Source organism: Strix aluco, chromosome 4 (genome assembly GCF_031877795.1).
Source record: "Strix aluco isolate bStrAlu1 chromosome 4, bStrAlu1.hap1, whole genome shotgun sequence".
Classification (NCBI taxonomy): domain Eukaryota; kingdom Metazoa; phylum Chordata; class Aves; order Strigiformes; family Strigidae; genus Strix; species Strix aluco.
The window spans coordinates 119,931,346-119,950,927 of record NC_133934.1 but is presented as its reverse complement, the minus strand read 5'-3'; the positions used below and the strand labels follow the sequence as shown (position 1 = coordinate 119,950,927).

The following is a 19,582-nucleotide window of genomic DNA, read 5'->3' as shown; positions in this document are numbered from 1 at the left end:
CAAATCTGTGACCTCTGCAACTCATTTGAACCCCTTATTAGGATCATGTAAGCAGAGCAGTCACAGGACTTAATGCTTGGAGACAGGCAACTTTTAAATCACTTTTTTTTCCCCAAGTGTCACCAATTGGACAATTCTAATTTTAAATAACATTCCCAAAATATAAAGATCATAGTCTCTTCCTGATGGGTTTGTCCTCTTCTGCAGCTGAAGCAGGGAGGCCGAGCAGCAGGTGCCACACTAGAACATCAGCAGGAGCTTTCCAAAATTAAGTCTGAGCTGGAAAAGAAAATCTTATTTTATGAAGAGGAGTTGGTCCGACGAGAAGCATCACATGTTTTGGAAGTAAAAAACGTGAAAAAGGAAGTACATGATTCAGAGAGCCATCAGCTTGCACTTCAGAAAGAGATCATGATATTAAAGGATAAATTAGAGAAAACAAAGCGAGAGAGGTAAACTTTTGGGCATGATTCATTAACTATGGATTTCTTTTGTTTGTGTATTGCATTGCATAGGTATCTGTGCAGATTGGTATTTCACCTTAACTCTGTTTATTCCTTTTTGAAAATCCCAGTCTACAGGTTCAGCAAGGTTACAGTATGTATGTTTCTATTTCTTGTCCTTCTCCTTAGGCACAGTGAAATGGAGGAAGCAGTAGGAACAATGAAAGAGAAATATGAGCGTGAAAGATCTATGCTCTTGGAAGATAACAAAAAGCTAACAACAGAAAATGAGAGGGTAATTATTTTAGGAAACATTTTTTAGAAAATACAATTCTTCATTACTTTCTGATGTTGAAGCAGTCAAGTTATTGATCAGAACAGGATCTGTGAATGTTCAGGCAGTATCTGAATAAAACAAGTATTGTTTTCACCATATAAATGTCAGAGATCTTGCTAAACAGTAACTTTAGCATCTCAGTATTGCTCTTTTGAGGATTGATTCCCACGACTCAGAGGGCTCATGAAGGCTGCACAGAGAGGGAAGCATTTACAAAGAATGCCTACCTTCCTGATGGCTTACAGTTAAACCTCATTCCTCTCAATGACCTCTACACTTGCTTTTTCTTTTCCTTTGTTCTGGATTGTTTTGTGTGAACTGGCAATGTGTTCTTCTATGCTCAGGAGCTGGTCTCCAGGTGCACAAAAAAAGAAACCCTTTCCAGTTCTTTGGTCTGTGTTGGAACTTCCAGATAGCCCAGGGTGATCTTGTCTGTTCAGATTCTATAGGTATATATAGACATAGACATATGTAAAAAGTCTGAAACTGTCATAAGTCACAAGTGAAATGAATCTTTTCTTTCAGCTCTGCTCCTTTGTGGACAAATTAACAGAACAGAACAGACAGCTAGAAGATGAGCTCCAAGACCTAGCAGCAAAGAAGGAGTCTGTTGCTCACTGGGAAGCTCAGATTGCAGAAATTATTCAGTGGTATGTGCTGTTTAGAGATCCAGATGGCCACTTTCAACTTTTGAGATATTGATTGGCTTTTTTTTTTTTTTTTAATGTATAGCTAGGCCCTTTCTCTGTGACTGGGGTCACCAAAAGCATGGCAGTTCTGAGTGTTGATTAACTGTTTCTCATCTGCTTTGTAGTATTGCTGAGTAGTAATAACAATTGAAATTGCCAGATGCTGTTAAGTAGGAAGGAGAGGGTTTTGGTGTCAACTTGCTTCAGTCTCTAAAGAGATCATTAAATCATCCAATTTGGAATATTCTGATAAATTCATTCAGGAAGGTGGTCATGATTTAAAAGGTCCATGTTAACATATAGCACCTTGCTAGCTGTACTAGGCAAACACTTGCACTTAATTCACAGGTCAGTTCTTCCTTCTGTTATTTGCTGTTTTAGCAAGCTGTGTGCAAGTGCTTTCAGCATGCAAGATAAGAAGGGCTTGAAGGTAACCCTTATAAAAATTGAGCAAGCAATATGCAGATCGTGTTCCAAACAATAACAGTGAATCTCTGCAGAACTCTTACTGATGGCAGAAGGGAAACTTCAGTTTCCCTAGTAACTGCCACAATCAAGAGAATCAGATAAAAGAAAAATCTAAAGCAGGCAATCTAAGATGTATTCAGTCTTCTGTTTCTGGGAGAGTTTTCCCTACTCTGTCCATTTCTGTTATGTCCCTAAATCCAGTGCAGACATTCTGATTATTTGGTGGTACAGTATTTGGTGCTATGAGCCATGAAACTCTTAAGTAACAGATTTTTGTAATTGCACAACAGGGTAAGCGATGAGAAGGATGCTCGTGGCTATCTCCAAGCATTAGCTTCCAAGATGACAGAAGAACTAGAATCATTAAGAAGTTCCAGTCTGGGGTCACGAACACTGGTAAGAAAAATGTTTGCTAAACATTCAGACTGTCCTGGGGATGTCTAGGAAGCTACATTTTTAGTTTCAGCTATCTGTTCATAATCAGAATTCTTTTCTAATAAATCCTCTGCTCTGCTTTCTAGTTTTTATCTATTGCTTGTGAAATCCATCTAGGTAATCTAATCAGAATTTGATAATTACAGGGGGCTGTTGTTTCATGCTAATATCTGCCATCACAAACTGCTTTAAACAGTACAGAGGAGAGAACAATAATATAAACCATTAAAGAGTAGTACAGAAATGTACCTTACCACGTTAGATGCAAATGAATAATTTTAATTGCTGTTACAGTGAGATAACAAAGTAAGTTTTCTTTTTGTGAACAAGTATTAGCTGGTTGATACTGTTACAAACTAGTGACACACTGAGAGCACGTAGCTTTATTTACATGAAGAACAATGAGACCTTATGCCATAATTTTCCCCAAAACTGCAAAATAAAAGAGCTCTCACAAAGCAGTATGGTTACAAAGATGAAAACAAAGATGTTTTGCCTTAGCAGGTAGTAAATACTTGCATAAGGAAAGGGAGGGCCATTTGCAGCTAGGCGTGAAAGCTCATGTCCCTAGCAGTGCCAGTCAGCAAAGTCTGCCATGCAAAGAGTCCATCTGCTGCTGGTTTATACATGTAAGAAGTTACTCACCCCTTCCAATCCTATAAATAGGAGAGAATAAGAGAAAGTTACAACTTCCTGTGAGCTAATGTTTACCTACATCATCAAGAGATTATTATAATATTGAGAGGTTTACTAGGAAGAAAGATTGGATCACACGTAGTTGGCATTTTCTTCTTATCTACTGCCAGAATAAGGAACGCTGTCTGTTCTTTATATTGCAGCTGGTTTTGTAACTTTGGCAGAATCTGATCTAACGCAATTATTTCTCAACATAAAAAATGTTTCCTATTGTCATGACTGGTATTTGCAAGTTCATGTGTGACTAGAGAGGTATCCATTAAGGAATATCAGAAATGTAGTCCACACTGAAAAATGCCTGGAAGAGCTCAGAATATTAGCTTTTGGGGGTAGTAGGGTGGAATTGCATGTTGTATGCAGAAGCATAGCGTATGCTACTTAGCGAGTGTAAGGATTGTTTAGGCAAATGTTCTAGGTATCTTAGGTATCTCAAGACGCAGATTATATTTCATTTTTTTCATGGTTTTGCCACTCTTGATATGTTTTAGATTAGTATGGTTTACATTAAATATTGACATCTCATGTTTGAAAGTCTGGTATGTCACTGTGCAAGTTTTACTCTCTTCTAGATTGGACAATGAAAACTAGCCATTTTCAATGGGTTCTCTCAGTTTGACTTTCACGCTCAGTGATCCAGCATTTTGGTTTCAAGCATATTGTGTTAGTGGTTTAACCAATATAAAAATTGCTCATTACTTTGTTTTTGTGTAACGAAGTCAGACTATTGACTGATTTCCATGCAGCAGGTATACTGTCCATAACTAATTAAAAAAACATTCTCTGAATCAGTGTGAAAGCTAATTTATGTCTTTGAATAAGAACAGAAATACCTTTAGACAGTTGATGTTAATATTCAGTAATTTACTGCAACAGGATCCACTTTGGAAAGTGCGACGCAGTCAGAAGTTGGATATGTCAGCTAGGCTGGAATTACAGTCTGCCCTTGATGCAGAAATTCGTGCCAAACAACTAGTTCAAGAAGAGCTTCGAAAAGTTAAAGATGCAAACATCTCTTTTGAGAGGTAATAACGGCTATGGTTCTGTTTGGGTTTTAATGTACTGCTCTAAACTGCTGGTTAGAATAGTAACAACTTTCCTAAAATGGCCCTTTGTGCCTGGGATATTGGACTCTGTCAGAAAGATCCCATTCTACAGACTACACATTTCTTATATAGTCAAATGAGAACTGTAAAAATTTCTTCAAGTAAACATTTCACCGTTGTAAATAGCTTGGTTAATAAGATACAGATCTCAGGCACCTGAGAAAAAAAAAAAAGCATAAGAGCAAATTCAAAGGAAATCCAGTACCTTTTCATAGACTAACAGGAGAGTAGATATATTCTTGGGAATTAAAAGCCAAACTGCTATTAGAATAATTTTGTTTGGTAGGTTCTTGCAAGGATAGCAGGAGTCTCAAGTACAGTTTTCACCATCTAGTCAAGTAGTGAGGTGCCTATTCAGGGGAAAAATAAAATTAATCAGTCTTTAAAAAAAAAAAAAAAAAAAGGCATTTTCCAAAACTCTGAGATGTAGGACCAGAAATAAATAACCCTGTGCATTCCTGCCTTTGAGATGTTTCAGATTGCATTTTGATCATATTATGTTGCTTTAGTAAATTAAAGGAATCGGAAGCAAAAAACAGGGAACTGTTGGAGGAGATGGAAGGTTTGAAGAAAAAACTGGAAGAAAAATACAGAACAGATTCAGGTAATTAAAGTTACTGTGTTTTAACAGTGTTCTAATAAACACCTGCAATGTTGCCTTTTAGCTAAGCGTGTTCTGCTTTGGGTTTTAGGTCTTAAACTTCCAGACTTTCAAGATTCCATTTTTGAATATTTCAACACCTCTCCTCTTGCACGTGATCTGACTTTCAGAGTGAGTTATTACATAAAATAACTATAAAAATGTGATAACTGAATTATATTTTTATTATGTAAAAGTAATGCTTGGGCACATTTGGATCTGGACTTTTAGCCAAATTAGTGTGACACAGAATGGATGCCCAGTAGATGTCAGATTGCTTGCCTTTTTGTAGAGAGATGGCACCTCTGGGAAATATTCCCAGAAGTTCACGTTAATTATTTCCCTTTCTAGCTTCTTTGTTTAGGTTAATCTCAACTGTTTGCCTAAATAATATATATTAAGGTTTTTTGGAAAGGTTGCCACACCCTGTTACAAATAAGGGAATTAAATGCTTTGCAGTTGGAAGATGCTGGTTAATACACGGAAAAGTATTCACACAGTTCAAGGAGTGTTTAAACAGATATGTAAAATTGTTGGCTCCAGATCTTAATGGAGTGATTAGAGTAGAAGGAACTGGGAAGAGTATCAGGGGACCCACAGATGTTGGTGTAAGTTTATCGTGACACACCCTCTGATCCTTAGAAAACTAATCATACAAATCACAGCTCCGAGTGGGCGTTGCACTTTAAAAGGTTTGTGCATTCCCTGAGGAATGTTGCTGTTAAATGCAACACTGAACCACATTTCCTTACTTCATGAACTCTTGATCCATGAAGATTTTCTGGGATTCTTTTTGCAAAACATAGACAGTCAGGATAAAACCAAGAGCTCGAGCTGGAAAGAATAATTTGCTATGTTTAGGGAGCTGAGTTAAAGGTGCTCAGGTTAGATTTTATATCTGAAATATGTACTCTATTTTTTTTTTTCCAAATTGTCACTGTTGCTAAAAAGAAAGCCTGTAGACATGCTGTGATATTTGCATACACTTTGTGTATGTGCTGTTCCCAGTCACAAAATGTCCACACTGGCTTTCTTGCTTGAAGCAGCAAGATGTGCTATATGGATGACATGGAGGGAAGAGAGCGAAAAATGATGTATGTTACTATCCAAATAATAATTTTTGTCTACTGACCTTGGTAAAATACTGCTTTAAAAAGTAACAGATATACTTAAAACAGTAGCATGTAGAATATCAAGCCCATAATTAATCAGGATTCCGTTCTACAGATCCTGCAATAAGTATATAGTTGCTACGGAAATGCAGGTGGCATTTTCTGATGAATTACATAAAAATTGCTGGTACTGTATTTAATGACTTCCATTAACAGGTTTTTTTCACATGTACTTATAAATCGTCAGTGTCGTCTGCTCTGGGTTAATTTAGTTTTAATAAATACCATTTGGCCATATAAAACATTTTATTTAGCTAGCTTGCTTACTAATATTCTATCTGAAGTTTTTCTGTGAGTGATAAGTGATCGTTTTTATCCCTCATATCCGTTACAACAAAGGATTCTCTTTCTTCATCTACATCTTCTCTGCTAGCCTTTTGGGAAGAAGTAAGTTTTCGCTAGTAGTTTTGTCTCCTTATTTTGTTGTGACCTGTCATAGTAAAATTGGCCTTCTAAAACTAGGTATTTTGCTTCCTCAGCTTCTCTATAACTTAATCCACTAAATAGAGCTAGTTTAGTTTTCTTTTAATACCTCTTTACAGGCTTAGTATTTTATATTTTGAGTATCTATATGGCTAAAGCATTTTTAAATACTTCGTATTACATAATGGTACAATTTGATCTTAAATGGCCCAGCCCTACCAATCAATTAATAACAAAAAAATTAACAACTATCTGAACATATTTAGTGAGCTAACGGAACTTGAGCCATCTTCCTCTCTAAACTGGCTGGGAAGTGAATGATTCATTACTTGTTGCCTTTAGTGCTAATTACATCATTGATGTGAAGTCTAATCTGATGTTTGTTAATCATTATTTTCATCATGTCCTCAGAGTACAGTAATACAGTGTCCTACTTCCACACCCAGCTTCTTTAGCTTTGGAATTGTAACATACTTCCCCCTTGTGCTGGCAATTAGTAGTTGCTAATTTAAGAGTGAAATTAGTAGAAGGCTTGTAATGGATGCTAGTCTTAAATTTTAGTGAAATGTAAGACAATGTGATTAAGTAGACCTGATTCTTTTAATGTCAGAGGCCAACCATTTTTTTTCTAGATCGTGTAGTACTACTTTAAGAATTTTTCTTGTGGCAGAATTGCTGGCTGCTGTGTGCTAGAAAAATCCTAATGTAGTAAGCTGCCATAAGAACTAAGCTATTTTATGGATGATTGCCAAACTTCTCAGACATCTTTCCATACCTGTATGCAAGAGATTAGACACAGCCTTACTGGGAGAAGGTGACTGTTAAGCATTTATACTGCCTACTATGAGGTTTTGCATTTTAGTACTTCCAGCTTTATAGATTTTCCATCAGGTGGCAGAGTTTGTTCTGAGGAAAACTTTTTTTCAGAGTGAAAAGTTGTTAGATGTGTGTGTACTGCGTATAGAAATCAGCACTGCTTTTAGTTTCCATTTTGTTGATGTGAGAACACTTCATCAGATCTGTGGTATCTAATCTAATATGTTTGCTGTCACTTTTGCAGACCAGTTCTATTAGTGAGCAGGAAGCGCAGGGTCCCAAGTCAGAAGTTTCACCATCCACTTCAGTGGCAACTGCAGAGCAACAACAAGAAGTAAGAGAGCCATTATTTTACCCTGAAGAGTAATTCACTAGAAAGTCTCTCTGTCTTGTTCATGATAAATACATATTGCAGCATTCATTATGAAGAAGCAGGATTGAATGTTGCTTATTTGCAATGTATCAGTGTTAATTGCACATGCTTTGAGAACAGTTGCAAATGAAACCTTTTTGCTGGCTCTGTTTATGTTGATGCACCTCATTTTCATATGTTTTCTGTATTGCTGCTTGTTTGTTAGTGTGCAGGCTTTCCTGTGAGTGCTTTAAAACACAATCTGTTTCTGTTAAATCAGAATGTTTATGACAATTAAATTTTTGATAATTTTCAAAAAAAAAGAAAAAAGAAATCAGAAAACAATAAGCTTTGCCACCCCGATCTTGAAACAAATTCTTGAAGCCTCATTTTGCTCAATTACAGTTTTTTGTGATTCAGGAACCAATTCGGCTTCAGAGGATGCCTGCTGCTCCTTCCCCCACCATTCAATCCATTTCTCTAGCTGTACCAAAGGTAGGGGGACTGTGCTAACCTTATTCTAAAGAACAAAGGAAAAAATAACAGTTATAAATTAGCCCTCCATGTTTGTTCTCGTCCTGTTTGGGTTTTGTCCTGTGTTTGTTAGGTCTGTGTTTTTAATCTTTGTTTCCAAATGCAAGTTGATGGGGTTTGATTCCTCAGAAGGGATGACAAAAAATAGTTGGTTACAGGTTTGGGTTTGAGTGGCATATGCAGTTGGAAGTAAAATTGTTACCATTGTCTTGCAGCACCTTTTACAAGCTGCACTTACTTAAAAGAAGCCCAGGTTTCATAATGTACACTCTGATATACTGGAGGGTGGTGAAGGGAAATGCTTGCATTATATAGGTACAGAAAGTGAAAAGTATTTTTTTATCCCAAATGTATCTTTCAGCCTAAAGCTCACCAGCTCAGTATCAAGTCATTCACGAGCCCTACTCAGTGTAGTCATTGCACCTCTCTTATGGTGGGATTACTTCGACAAGGTTATGCCTGTGACGGTGAGTCAGTTAAACTTTTTATATTTTCAGCAAGTCCCTGAAAAAATAATCTAAAAACGCTAATGTATTTTAAGACAACCATTCTTTGGGGAGGGAATGAAAGAGAGGGATGGCTGCCACTGAATGTTCTCCTTTCTTTTGCATCATCACCAGACTTCTAAAGTAATAGATTTAATATAAGCCCTCATGGTTCCCTTTCATATTACTATTCTGCTAACATTAGTGGTGTTACAGTGCGAGTTGCGGGGGGAGATGGGGAAGGCAGGACTGTTTTCTGTTTCTGTAGTGGAGAAGACTACAGGAATGCTCTTGTAACATGAATCTGTCTATTTTGTGCTATCCTCATCATAAGCCCCATGTGTTGGGAGGACCATTTGCTAGGTTTTTTGGCCTGTAGCCATCTTGCTTCCATTAGTTTTATTTAAAATGCTTTCTCTGGTGCATGTGTCATTATTGAATTCCATATTTGAGTATGTGGAGGTATTTTTGTTTGAAAATACTTACCTGTATCTTGATTAGACACATGAATTCAGTACGTACTCCACAAATCTGTTAAAGACTCAGCAGTATAAATAACGTTATTGTATTTCTGTGCCCAGCTTAGTTCTTGCTAGTGACACCCTCCCTACTGGCACCTTCAGTATCATGTTCAGATTGCCTCATCTGCCCTTCAGGGTGCTTCTCCTGACAGATATTCTGGTGGTAGCGTTTCCCCAGGAGCACCTAGAGCTCTGCCAGCACTTGCCCCGGGGCTGCCTTTTGTCTCCTGTTGCTGACAGTTCTGAACTCTTGGTTTGCATCTCTTCCTGCAAGTTTGAAACTGTCTTTTTCCCTTGGTGTAGCTATCAACTTTGCGTCTTTTTTTTTCTCTTCATGTATTTTGTTTAAGCTCTGCATCATTAGCTTTCCAGTTTGCCGCTTCTACTCCATATCTTGAGAGCTACAGAAAAAACTAGAATCACATTGACATAAGAATAGAGATGACTCCAGTAGAACAAAACTTTGCCATGTTCCACTGCAAATCACTTGCTTTTCCCAATTCCTACTGTTTGTAATGCTGGAGACTATGGTAAAATACAGCTGCACTTCCAGAGGCCTGTGGAACTGACCTGTGGATTTTCCCCCATTCTGAAACCAGTGTGCCTTGATATCCACAGTCCTAAATAATTATGATGCCTCCTGAAAGAGCTGAATTTATTATCAGGTCTTGGGGAGCACCTGTAGTACTTTGCATCCATGACTTTTGGTAACCCCTGTCCTCTTGAGAGCAGACAAGAGCTCAAAGAACGAGGCTGGCAGCCTGCTCTGGGCAGCCCTCTCTGCTGGCTGTTCCCTTGGGCATTGTGAGGAGGCGGTTTGTAGCCCAGTCTGTGGCTGTAGCAGAAGCAGGCTGTTTCCAGGTTCTCTGGAATCCTTTGACCCTCTGTAATTACAGGACTAGATGTGCATAGGGTATCTGCCAGACGCCCACTTCTGAGAATATGGTTAGGAGGAGGGACAGAATAGATCACAGTGCCATGCCACTCTCCCACTGCCTTCTCAAGCCTACTGGTAGAAACAGGGTAGCTAGAACAAATATCTGTGGAAAGATCTGGCCCATAACCTGTGGGTTGAATGCCTCGATACAACATGTTAGTTCATTCCACAGTTTTTGTAGTCTATCTCATGTGAAGTGACATATATTCTGAGTTTTTTTCTGTGTAGTGCTTCTGTGTGCAGTGCTCTATAGACAAGAGACCTAGAGACCTCTGTGCCTTGCTGGTGCAGCACAAAGTGGTACAGTGTGGTGTAAATGGTAAGAAAGGATGCAACGATTAGTATAGATGTTTGCTCCTTATTTGAACTCTGAGATATATACATGCCCCTTTCACCACACAGCATTTCAGTCCTTGTCCCCTGGTTTCAAGTCTGTTGCCTGTGTTTAATAGTTTAATCCTTTCTGGGGTTTTTTTGTCAGTTTAGTTTTACTTTGTCTTTGCAGTATTCTTGCATACTTGGATCAAATTAAACACCTACTATGTTTATCTTGTCTCCTGTGACTGCTCTGTAATTTTTATTCCTCCTTTATCCTTTTTTTACTTTTCCCTCTTCTGTGACTGGGTTAATTGCTGCTTAACACCAGTGAGGCTGACCAACTCCTCTTCCTTCTGGAAAATGCTTTCATAAGTTGCCTTGAAATGTGGACTCAGTTCCTGCCCTTTATGGAAGTAATAGCCTTAAAAAAGAAAATAAAAGCACTTTGGAGTCTCATGCAATATCTAGGTGTGTTCACTCCTTTAGCATAGTTGGCTATTGCAATATTTGACTGCCAGTTTCAGCGTGATTGATTAATTTGCTCAACGTAAGGGTAGACTATGTTAATGTCCTGTTGTAATTGACTTATACGTGCATTTCACTGTGAATTTTCTCTTTTGTACTCAGTGTGTTCATTTGCATGCCATGTTTCCTGCAAGGATAGCGCACCTCAGGTCTGCCCCATACCTCCTGAGCAAGCCAAAAGGCCTCTTGGAGTAGATGTGCAAAGAGGAATAGGAACCGCCTATAAAGGTTATGTCAAGGTAATAGTCTTTTGTTCTTGGACAAGAGAAGAGTACTAAACTTGACTTACAGCTATGCAGTTTGGAACCTCTAAGTATGTTTAAACCGATCTCCTAAATTGTGTTAAGGCCTTAAGGCTTTGTGTGCCATTTACGTAACTTATTTAACCTTCGTTGCTTTAGATGTGGGAGAAACAGTTGGTTTTACTACAAGAGCTAAAGGTTAGTAGATTAGTAGCTACAATGTTCATAAGCAGCAGGGGGGGAAAAAAGCATGCTTTAAGGAAGAATTTCTGTCGTTGTTGATGTAAGCATAATATAAAAGGTAAACTGTCCTACCATTTTGGCATTTGTGGAATATACAAGCCCCATTGTTTGTCCTAATACTACCCAATGTATTTATTAAACTGTAACAGAGAATGGTTGAACTTAAGGGAGGGAAAATGATTGCTTGATTACTTGACATTTTTCACTCTGTTTTGAAGGGCAAGTAGAATGTGTTCTAATTCTGTTGATCTAAGTATAAGCTTTTCTAAATGTCCCTGCTTTCTGTGTCTACTACATGTGCTTACATTTAATAAGCAATCAGTTATTTATACACAGGTCCCAAAGCCTACAGGAGTTAAGAAAGGGTGGCAGAGGGCTTATGCAGTTGTCTGTGACTGTAAATTGTTCTTATATGATGTGCCTGAAGGAAAGTCCACCCAGCCTGGAGTTGTTGCAAGTCAAGTCTTGGATCTCAGGTTTGTATTATTATAACAGAGTAGAAATCCTCTGTATTTTTTTCCTAACAGGAATATTTATTTATAGTACACAAGAACCTTTAAGATCATGAGAACTCTGGTCTGAGAAGACCCATGTGCTCCATATGTAGACTGCAGCTAAGTTTAGGCTGAACGAGTTGGCTCAACAAGTTGCTTAAGTGACTTTATTGTCACCTATACTACAATCACTAATATTTACAGTATTAGCATACTTCTTCCTAGAATTCCATATGCATACATGGAAAACAAATAGACTTTGGTAGATCTGTTTTTCCCCTGCATTCTGACCTTAACATTGAGTCACAAATCATCCCCATAGCCAGTAATTTCAGGAACATTAAAAAACTGAAGTAGTCTTCAGAAAAGCATTGTAAATTCAGAATTTACAATGCAAGTGGCTCTGACCCTGCGTTCTCACAGGAGTTGTTTTTTTCATGGTGAACCATTTGAACCACTGAACACTCTCTACACAAGGTCTGCAACTTACATTGATCAGAGTAAGGTAAAGTAAGTAAAGAAGGTTTTTCAGTAAACCAAGAAGGTTTTTTTATTTCAATTTATGGAAATGTCAAGGAAGTATAATACCTTTTAATGTTACAGCACCTTCTATCTCTGAATGTGAAGTTTGCATTATCAGCCACCTTGATTTATATTTTTTCCAGACAGTAGTATCGTGGGGTTGCACCAGTACTGCTGTTCTGTTCTCACATTTATTCTCTGAGAACGATCAGTGTCAGCTCTCTGGCATGCTGGCAGCAGGAGCAGAAGTGTGGAAGTATTGCAAATAACGGCATTCATATCAGTACATTGCTTGAAGCAACTCAGTCAGATATTATACCAACTGTCCCATGCTTTATCTGCTATTGTAGCTGCCTCTTTGAGTCTGTCTTCTGAGGATTCTTAGATGTTTTGGTAGATGTTAACCACCACAGCTATAAATTCTAGCGTGGGCAAGTTTCAGGCATTAGTGTCATCTTTACACTAAAATTGGCAATTATGGTGATCAACTTGGTCAAATTCAGTTTAAAAAAGCTTGTGTAGACAAGCCCTCTGGAGTGGAGCACTCTGAAATGCAAAAGTTGTTCTGATGTCTGTTTATTTTACTGTAATAGAGAATAAAATCTAGCTGTTTTGAAAACCCTTATTTGAATCCCACAAACTATAGTTACGTTGCCAAGAGCTTTTTATGTGATTTTTCTTTTTTTCCAAAGGCCCCTCTCTCTTGCTACACATTGAGGTATGAATTATTCATTTCTAATGTGTCTGCTGGGCTGGAAGAGCCATATTCTTGCTGCTAATTGTAGAATAGGTGTGGTCAGTAAACCAAAACTACACAAAGCCGCTCCACTTAACTTCAGGTGAACTGAGTTGCACGTACTGAGTGCTGTAGAAACATAGCTTGTGAATTGTTTGGGCCAAGGATGGTTAGAGCATAACAAAGCAGTGATGGCAGTTTTTACCTCTGTGTGGTGTTAGGAGATTGAAGCTTATTGAAACAGTTGTGGTATCAATTAGATTTCACTGAATAATGTTAGTATATGCATATATGTGATTCTCTTTCTCTCTTTCTTACTAGAGATGAAGATTTTTGTGTGAGCTCTGTCCTAGCATCGGATGTAATACATGCAACTCGTAAAGACGTCCCTTGTATATTCAGGGTATGGCTACCAATTTACTTTAAAGAAAATACAAGTTAAATACTAGTGTTTGTTTTGATAGTGAAATATGTTTTCCATATTTAATGTCTATTAAGTTATGAAGAAGTATAAGAATTTACAAGAGGTGCTGAAATGTGTAGAACAATGTGATAGTCCTCTTATAATTGAACTGTAAAGAGTAAAGTTCTCCTTTTGCTGCTTCCTTGTATATAAAGTTTGGCTTTTTTATTTTCTTGATTATAATTCAGTATATTTTTGTCTCCTCTTCCATTGGTATTACCAGATGCTGGTTTTAGTTTCTTAGCTTTGGAGGACTCTTGCTTTAGGAACTGATGCTGTAACAGAGTAGGCTGAAGCTTGGTTATGCTCACTGATTCTAGCTTGTCATGTATTTAAAAAAAAAAATTTGAAATTTCAGTTTCCTTAATTTCACATTTAAGTATAGTAGAAAAAATTTAAAATAAGATAAAATAATTCACTCTACTTAGAACATACATCAAAGAGGATATTATATCTGATGCTGTATTTAGTTTTTGACAGGAACTTCTTTCCTAGGTTTTATGTGAAATATATTTAATGTGGAATTTTAAAATATAAATATTGGCTACTAACGTATGCTTCTCTAATTCCTTGCATTTGAATACAGAAATTCACTGTTTTCAGCATCTCTGATCCTCAGCCACTTAGAATCAAGTCAGTGGAACATGGCAGCCAGAGAACTGACAGTCCCATGCAGTCCCAATCATTTGGTCCTTTAGGCTTTTACTTAGGAAATGTCTTGGCAACTGGAATGCTTATGTGGCTTTGCTTTTCTGCTTTTTTGTAGAAATTTTTTGCAGTGCATTTTCATCCTTTAGTTTAGTACTACTTTTACCTTCATTTTCCTCTTGTTTCTAAATGTTTGGGGTTTTTTATTCCCATCTGGCTGCTCTCTTCTCAAGTTAGCAAATACTGTGGGAAAGACTTCTGAGGAAAGAAAATGAGCTATGCAGAATGTTGATTGATTCTTTTAAGAACAAGGCATCCATACAGTTTAGCCCACCTGACTTGCTGCTGTAATTTCTATCTGCAGGGTTTTTTTAACTTTTTTCTTAACTTTTTCAGGGTAGCTGAAAAAAAAACTTGTCAAATATCCCCATTAAGAATATACTTATATGGATAGACATGACATCATCTCTCCATGGTGTCATCAGATTATCCCCTACTAAAGTGATCTGATGAATTAACTAGAAGCCTAGTTTGTGAGTATATCCATTTGAATACCTGATTGACAGGAACCAGAGAAGATGCTGCCAAAGTCCACCTCTTCTCTCAGTTTTATGTCTTCCATCAAAAGAAGGATTATTTCCAAAACTGTAAACCAGTAATATCTGATGCAAGAGAGTCTTATTTTCTCAATTCTAGATTTGCATCTTGCTGACATAATGACATAGAGTGGCTTCTACACAACGGTTAAAACTGTTACTTCACATCATCTGCATAAAAATGTGGTCCTTCTTTCATACGTGTTATTTCACCTAACACCTGATGATATTGGTTACCCACCAAAGACAGATTTTCATTTCTTTTGGATCTTCCACCAGTAGAAAGCAATACCAGAATGCTGCCAAACATTAAAATATTGCCACCTCTGACCCCCAGTGATACCAAGAAGAGGAAGAACTTGTCTCAGACTCCAACATCTCTCCTTGGTAACCAATTTTTAAAGCTGGATGTTAGGCCATCCTGGCATCCAGACACTGCAGTTGAAGTGCTGCCATCAATACATTTTTAATAATACTGTAAGAGTGTCTGTAGTGGAGTCTTTCCACAGCTTAGCAGTTTGAGTTGAGAAGCCTCAAGTTTCATAGCAAATACTGGATATTTATATGATGAATAATGCTAGGTATATTATGACCAATTTCTCCCACTTTTTCTGCATTTGACTGCATGTAAAATGCCACCTTCAAAAGACTGAGGACTAATACATGGTGATACTTCAAAGGGAAAACCACAGCTGAAGTCTGATTTGGTTTTGTTTGGTTTTCAAATTTAGAAATATTATCCATTATGCCTCCATCCATCTTTAAAATATTAATGCTTAGTTACAGTTCAGACATGAACAAAGCCTGATGCAGAATAATAAGAGTTATGAGCAATTGCAAACTATTCCATTCTTTTCCTACTGCTCTTCACTTTCATCTTACTTCTGGAGTTCTGTCTTTGACATCCTATTGTCCCAAGTTTACTTTCAGATATATTTTGTCTTTAAGATGAATGTTGTTGCTTCATTCACTCCTTCAGGAAGTGTATGTTGCATAACCACATCATCCATCTTCATGGTGATTTTCTTATCAAGGCATATATTCCATGTATGAATAGTTACAGCCTTCAGTTTTGCCCTTTTGCACCTTTTGCTGCTTTGTTTTCTGTTTAACTACTGTTATTCTAAAAGTCTGTCGTGAGGGCTGATACTGGCTGATGGCCTGTTTGTCTGTGCCTGAAGGCATATTTCCCATGATCTCACAGACCCCTCAATCTCTTCATATAGGACACAAAACTAGTATTAAGAATTAGTAAGTGCATACTTTGGGCAATAGAAAGTTCCTGGATAGTTTTTCTATTCAGAGTACATTCTACTTTGAGATCTGTAGGATGATTTACCTGAAAATTATGTGAAGCCATAGTTATTTTTGCCATAGTTATTTTCTTTTAATGTGGGGAAGTGGGAGAATGCAGTACTTCAGTATCAGAACATTGCTTTCCTCCAGAGTTTATAATGCAGATATGACGTGCTCTTCCTCCTGGACAAATATATTGAAAATTAAGTAGCAAAATCAAAATCCAGAACTGATCATAGCAATGGCATTGGATTTAAATGCATCTGACTCAGCATGCGTGTCACTTTTAAATAAGTTATTAAAAGATGGTGGGGGGAGGGATCAGGACAAATTATGACACGCTACTGAGATTCCAGTTCAGGGCAGGAAGATTTTAATGCCGTGTATTGATTATTGTAGGAAAGGAATGTAGTGTTCCTTGTCCGTATTTTAGGGTTCAGAATGAATAATCAAGGCTGAGTATTTTTAAACAAAACCACTGTGGCTTATGAGTGTTTTTTTTTTCGAAGCAATGTGGCCATATTAGCTGCATGCTGTGTTGCATACCCCTCAGGTACATCATTGCATTGTTATGAAAAAGTGTATTTTACTTTCACAGTTCTGTGAAGTATATAATACTGACAAAAAGGGCTTTTATTATGCTTATTAATTTCACTTTCTCTGTCTGTTAAAAGGTGACAGCTTCTCTCTTAGGTTTGCCTTCAAAGTCTTGTTCTCTACTGATTCTGACAGAAAATGAGAATGAAAAGAGAAAGTGGGTTGGAATCCTAGAAGGGTTGCAGTCTATCCTGCACAAAAACAGACTGAAAAACCAAGTTGTGCATATTCCACAAGAAGCCTATGACAGTACACTGCCTCTTATTAAAGCAAGTTTAGCTGCTGCTATTGTAGGTATGTTTGTTTTAACTTTTAGAAGTGTGTGAGGGTTGTTGGAGCTTTTAGATGGGCTTCTGTAATGAGAGCACTGACGCCTTGAAATAAATTCCTCAGCTGAATTCCTTCACAGGAATTTATTAATGGGGGGAAAATGCTAATCTTGCATTGATATTCAAATTTCTTCAACCACTTGGAGTAAATAATACTGTTTAGTTGTTTAACAATATGGTATATAGCATGCTTTTGACAGATTGCATGAACTTAAGCAAAATTGATTTGCTGTTGAAAATCTGTTTGTCCAGAAATTTTTCCAGCTGTTCAAAGCAAACAATCTGTTTTAAAGATAAGATTAAGTGTAGCTGAATTAATAGTCTTTTTTTTTCCTTCCTGGTTTAGATCGAGATAGAATAGCAATTGGTTCAGAAGAAGGACTGTATGTGATAGAGGTGACCCGTGACGGTAAGTTAGGCCATAATGCATGCAGTAATTACATACAGAATAATGAGCTCCATAACTTTTAGTGCTGTTATAATATAGATTACACAACAGCCCTTCATGTATAGTAAGTATTAAGCACTCGATTAATTGATGAGAAGGAAAAGTGAATGTGAGATATAAGTGCACTAATTTGATCATTATCGTTACATTCAGTTGACTGGCTGAAATTAAAGGGATGAGTTGCTGGGCATATTCTGACATGTTCTCAACTTAACTGTGTTCCCATAGCAGATAGCAAAATGCTTCAGCACACAGAGCACATACAGGGCACACAGCAGTGGTTGATGCACAGTGAATTATCAGGCCCTTACTAAATAGAACTTGAATTGAGTGAGGAGAAATTTGACATGGAAACAGACTTGTTCCAACCTGCACCATCAGAGAACTTAAACATCCATGAATTAGAAGTTAGATAGCCAGTGAAAGCAACACAAGAGTTTGTGGACTTTCCATTAAAGCTGCCATATATTGTTGTCTGTTTCTTCCAGAAATTTGACAACCACTCACACTCTGTTTCAGACAAATGCCTTGCTTCCCCCTTTCCATTATCTCTTTATTTCCATGACCCCATGCTTCCTCCTGAACTTGCTTTTTCTTTCCTGTTGATAATGCAGTCTGCCCTCTGCTTTGAGAAAAGTGGGATCAGTTTAGCTTGTTCTTTCTGAAGACTTGCCATGTCCATTCCAGAAATTCACAAAGAGCATGTTCCAGGTACCACAGCAAAGTGTATGCTGCATAGTCACTGGGCAGCACAGGCATATCCCTCTATCACTGAATTACTGGACATCACAGCTAGGGAGTAAGGGAAGCATTTTTCTCTTTAACCTAATATCTGAGCACAAACACAAATAACGATGGGAGACATGCCTTGGAATGGTAGGGAAAGCATGGGAGACCAAGAGGATTACTAGCACATGAGCATGGGGATAGATTGGGATCAATCCATACAAAATGCAATTTTAAACATGGAAAAGCAAAGAACAAGTCTGGTTAATTTTTCACTCTGCTTCCAAAATAAGATACTCTTATTCTGAATGCACAAATTAACAAAAACAAAAAAAACAAACCCAAAACCAACAAAACAAAAAAAACCCTGAATTGAGTTAAACTGAATTTATAGAAGTAATATATTTCTAAGAAGCAACGCAGATTTAAAATACAGTAATCTATTACTATTTATCCTTTTCCAGGTTACCATAGAAAATATTAGTTACTTCTTTTTCTTTGACTTTAAAAGCAGCAAACATGCCTTGTGAAATCCACGCTTTCTTATAACTCCTGAGCCACTCTAAATTTAGACAGCACTCTAAATCCATACATTCTGTGGTATAAGAGCTAACAGCTTTGGCTCTTTGATAGGATTGTTTCTAACAAAATGCCTAATGCTTTCTTCACCTGTATTTATAACCTCTGAGCTTAGGTTGTTCTGGTGTCTTTAGCTATCTGGGAGTTGAGGGTGTTGAGGTCAGTGATAACAGATTTGTGAAATTAAAAGGTGCCTTTCCTGACTTTGGAAAAATCACTGAGACACTCCTGAAATATCCCTTTGACTGTTTTTAGTCATTGTCATTCAAATTTCGAAAAAGATATTTCTTTAAATTTAACCTTTGTGGAAGAATTTGAATTTCCTTTTTCAATGCAATTTAGTTTGTGCCTGTTTGAAAGTTGGATTGCAAGTCATGCTAAAACTTGCATTTCAATGTAAAATAAAGCAATGAATGCAGGTTTTTAAAGATTTGACTTTCAAAAACAAATGAAGTCAGGGATGTGGTTTTGGGGCAAAAAGCAAAATGTTATTGCTGCTTCTTGCTTAGAATAAGCCATTGCCCAATTCCAGGAGAAACTGCTTTATACGTGGAGACAGCAGATATTTGAAATTCATTTTAGCAGTAATAAATGCCATTCCTTTGAGTAAACTTCCAGTGGTCACCATTCAGTAAGTACTTAGATATAAACATAACTTTAGATGCAAATAATTCCAGAGATTCCAGTACAGCTTCTTGCATAAAAGAAAATTGTTCATTTAATTTGAAAGGTCATTTCATAAAGGAATGGTTATCTGCATCACCGTGTC

At 37.3% G+C, this 19,582-nt stretch overlaps 1 protein-coding gene across 13 annotated transcripts in view; it reads left to right on the top strand.

Moving 5' to 3' along the window:
- CDC42BPB (CDC42 binding protein kinase beta) overlaps positions 1-19,582 on the top strand; it is a 99,793-nt gene that overhangs the window by 69,651 nt on the left and 10,560 nt on the right. For 5 of the 13 annotated variants that reach the window (XM_074825168.1, XM_074825167.1, XM_074825176.1 and 2 more), the window contains exons 15-30: positions 208-452; positions 633-738; positions 1,306-1,430; positions 2,228-2,333; positions 3,942-4,090; positions 4,681-4,775; positions 4,864-4,943; positions 6,323-6,370; positions 7,467-7,556; positions 7,980-8,069; positions 8,470-8,575; positions 10,997-11,133; positions 11,716-11,855; positions 13,453-13,534; positions 16,809-17,025; positions 17,407-17,469. In XM_074825168.1, coding sequence (XP_074681269.1) covers positions 208-452; positions 633-738; positions 1,306-1,430; positions 2,228-2,333; positions 3,942-4,090; positions 4,681-4,775; positions 4,864-4,943; positions 6,323-6,370; positions 7,467-7,556; positions 7,980-8,069; positions 8,470-8,575; positions 10,997-11,133; positions 11,716-11,855; positions 13,453-13,534; positions 16,809-17,025; positions 17,407-17,469 — 1,879 coding nt within the window. The remainder of the gene's footprint in view (positions 1-207; positions 453-632; positions 739-1,305; positions 1,431-2,227; positions 2,334-3,941; positions 4,091-4,680; positions 4,776-4,863; positions 4,944-6,322; positions 6,371-7,466; positions 7,557-7,979; positions 8,070-8,469; positions 8,576-10,996; positions 11,134-11,715; positions 11,856-13,452; positions 13,535-16,808; positions 17,026-17,406; positions 17,470-19,582) is intronic. The other 8 variants (XM_074825172.1, XM_074825179.1, XM_074825171.1 and 5 more) reach the window with 3 other exon arrangements.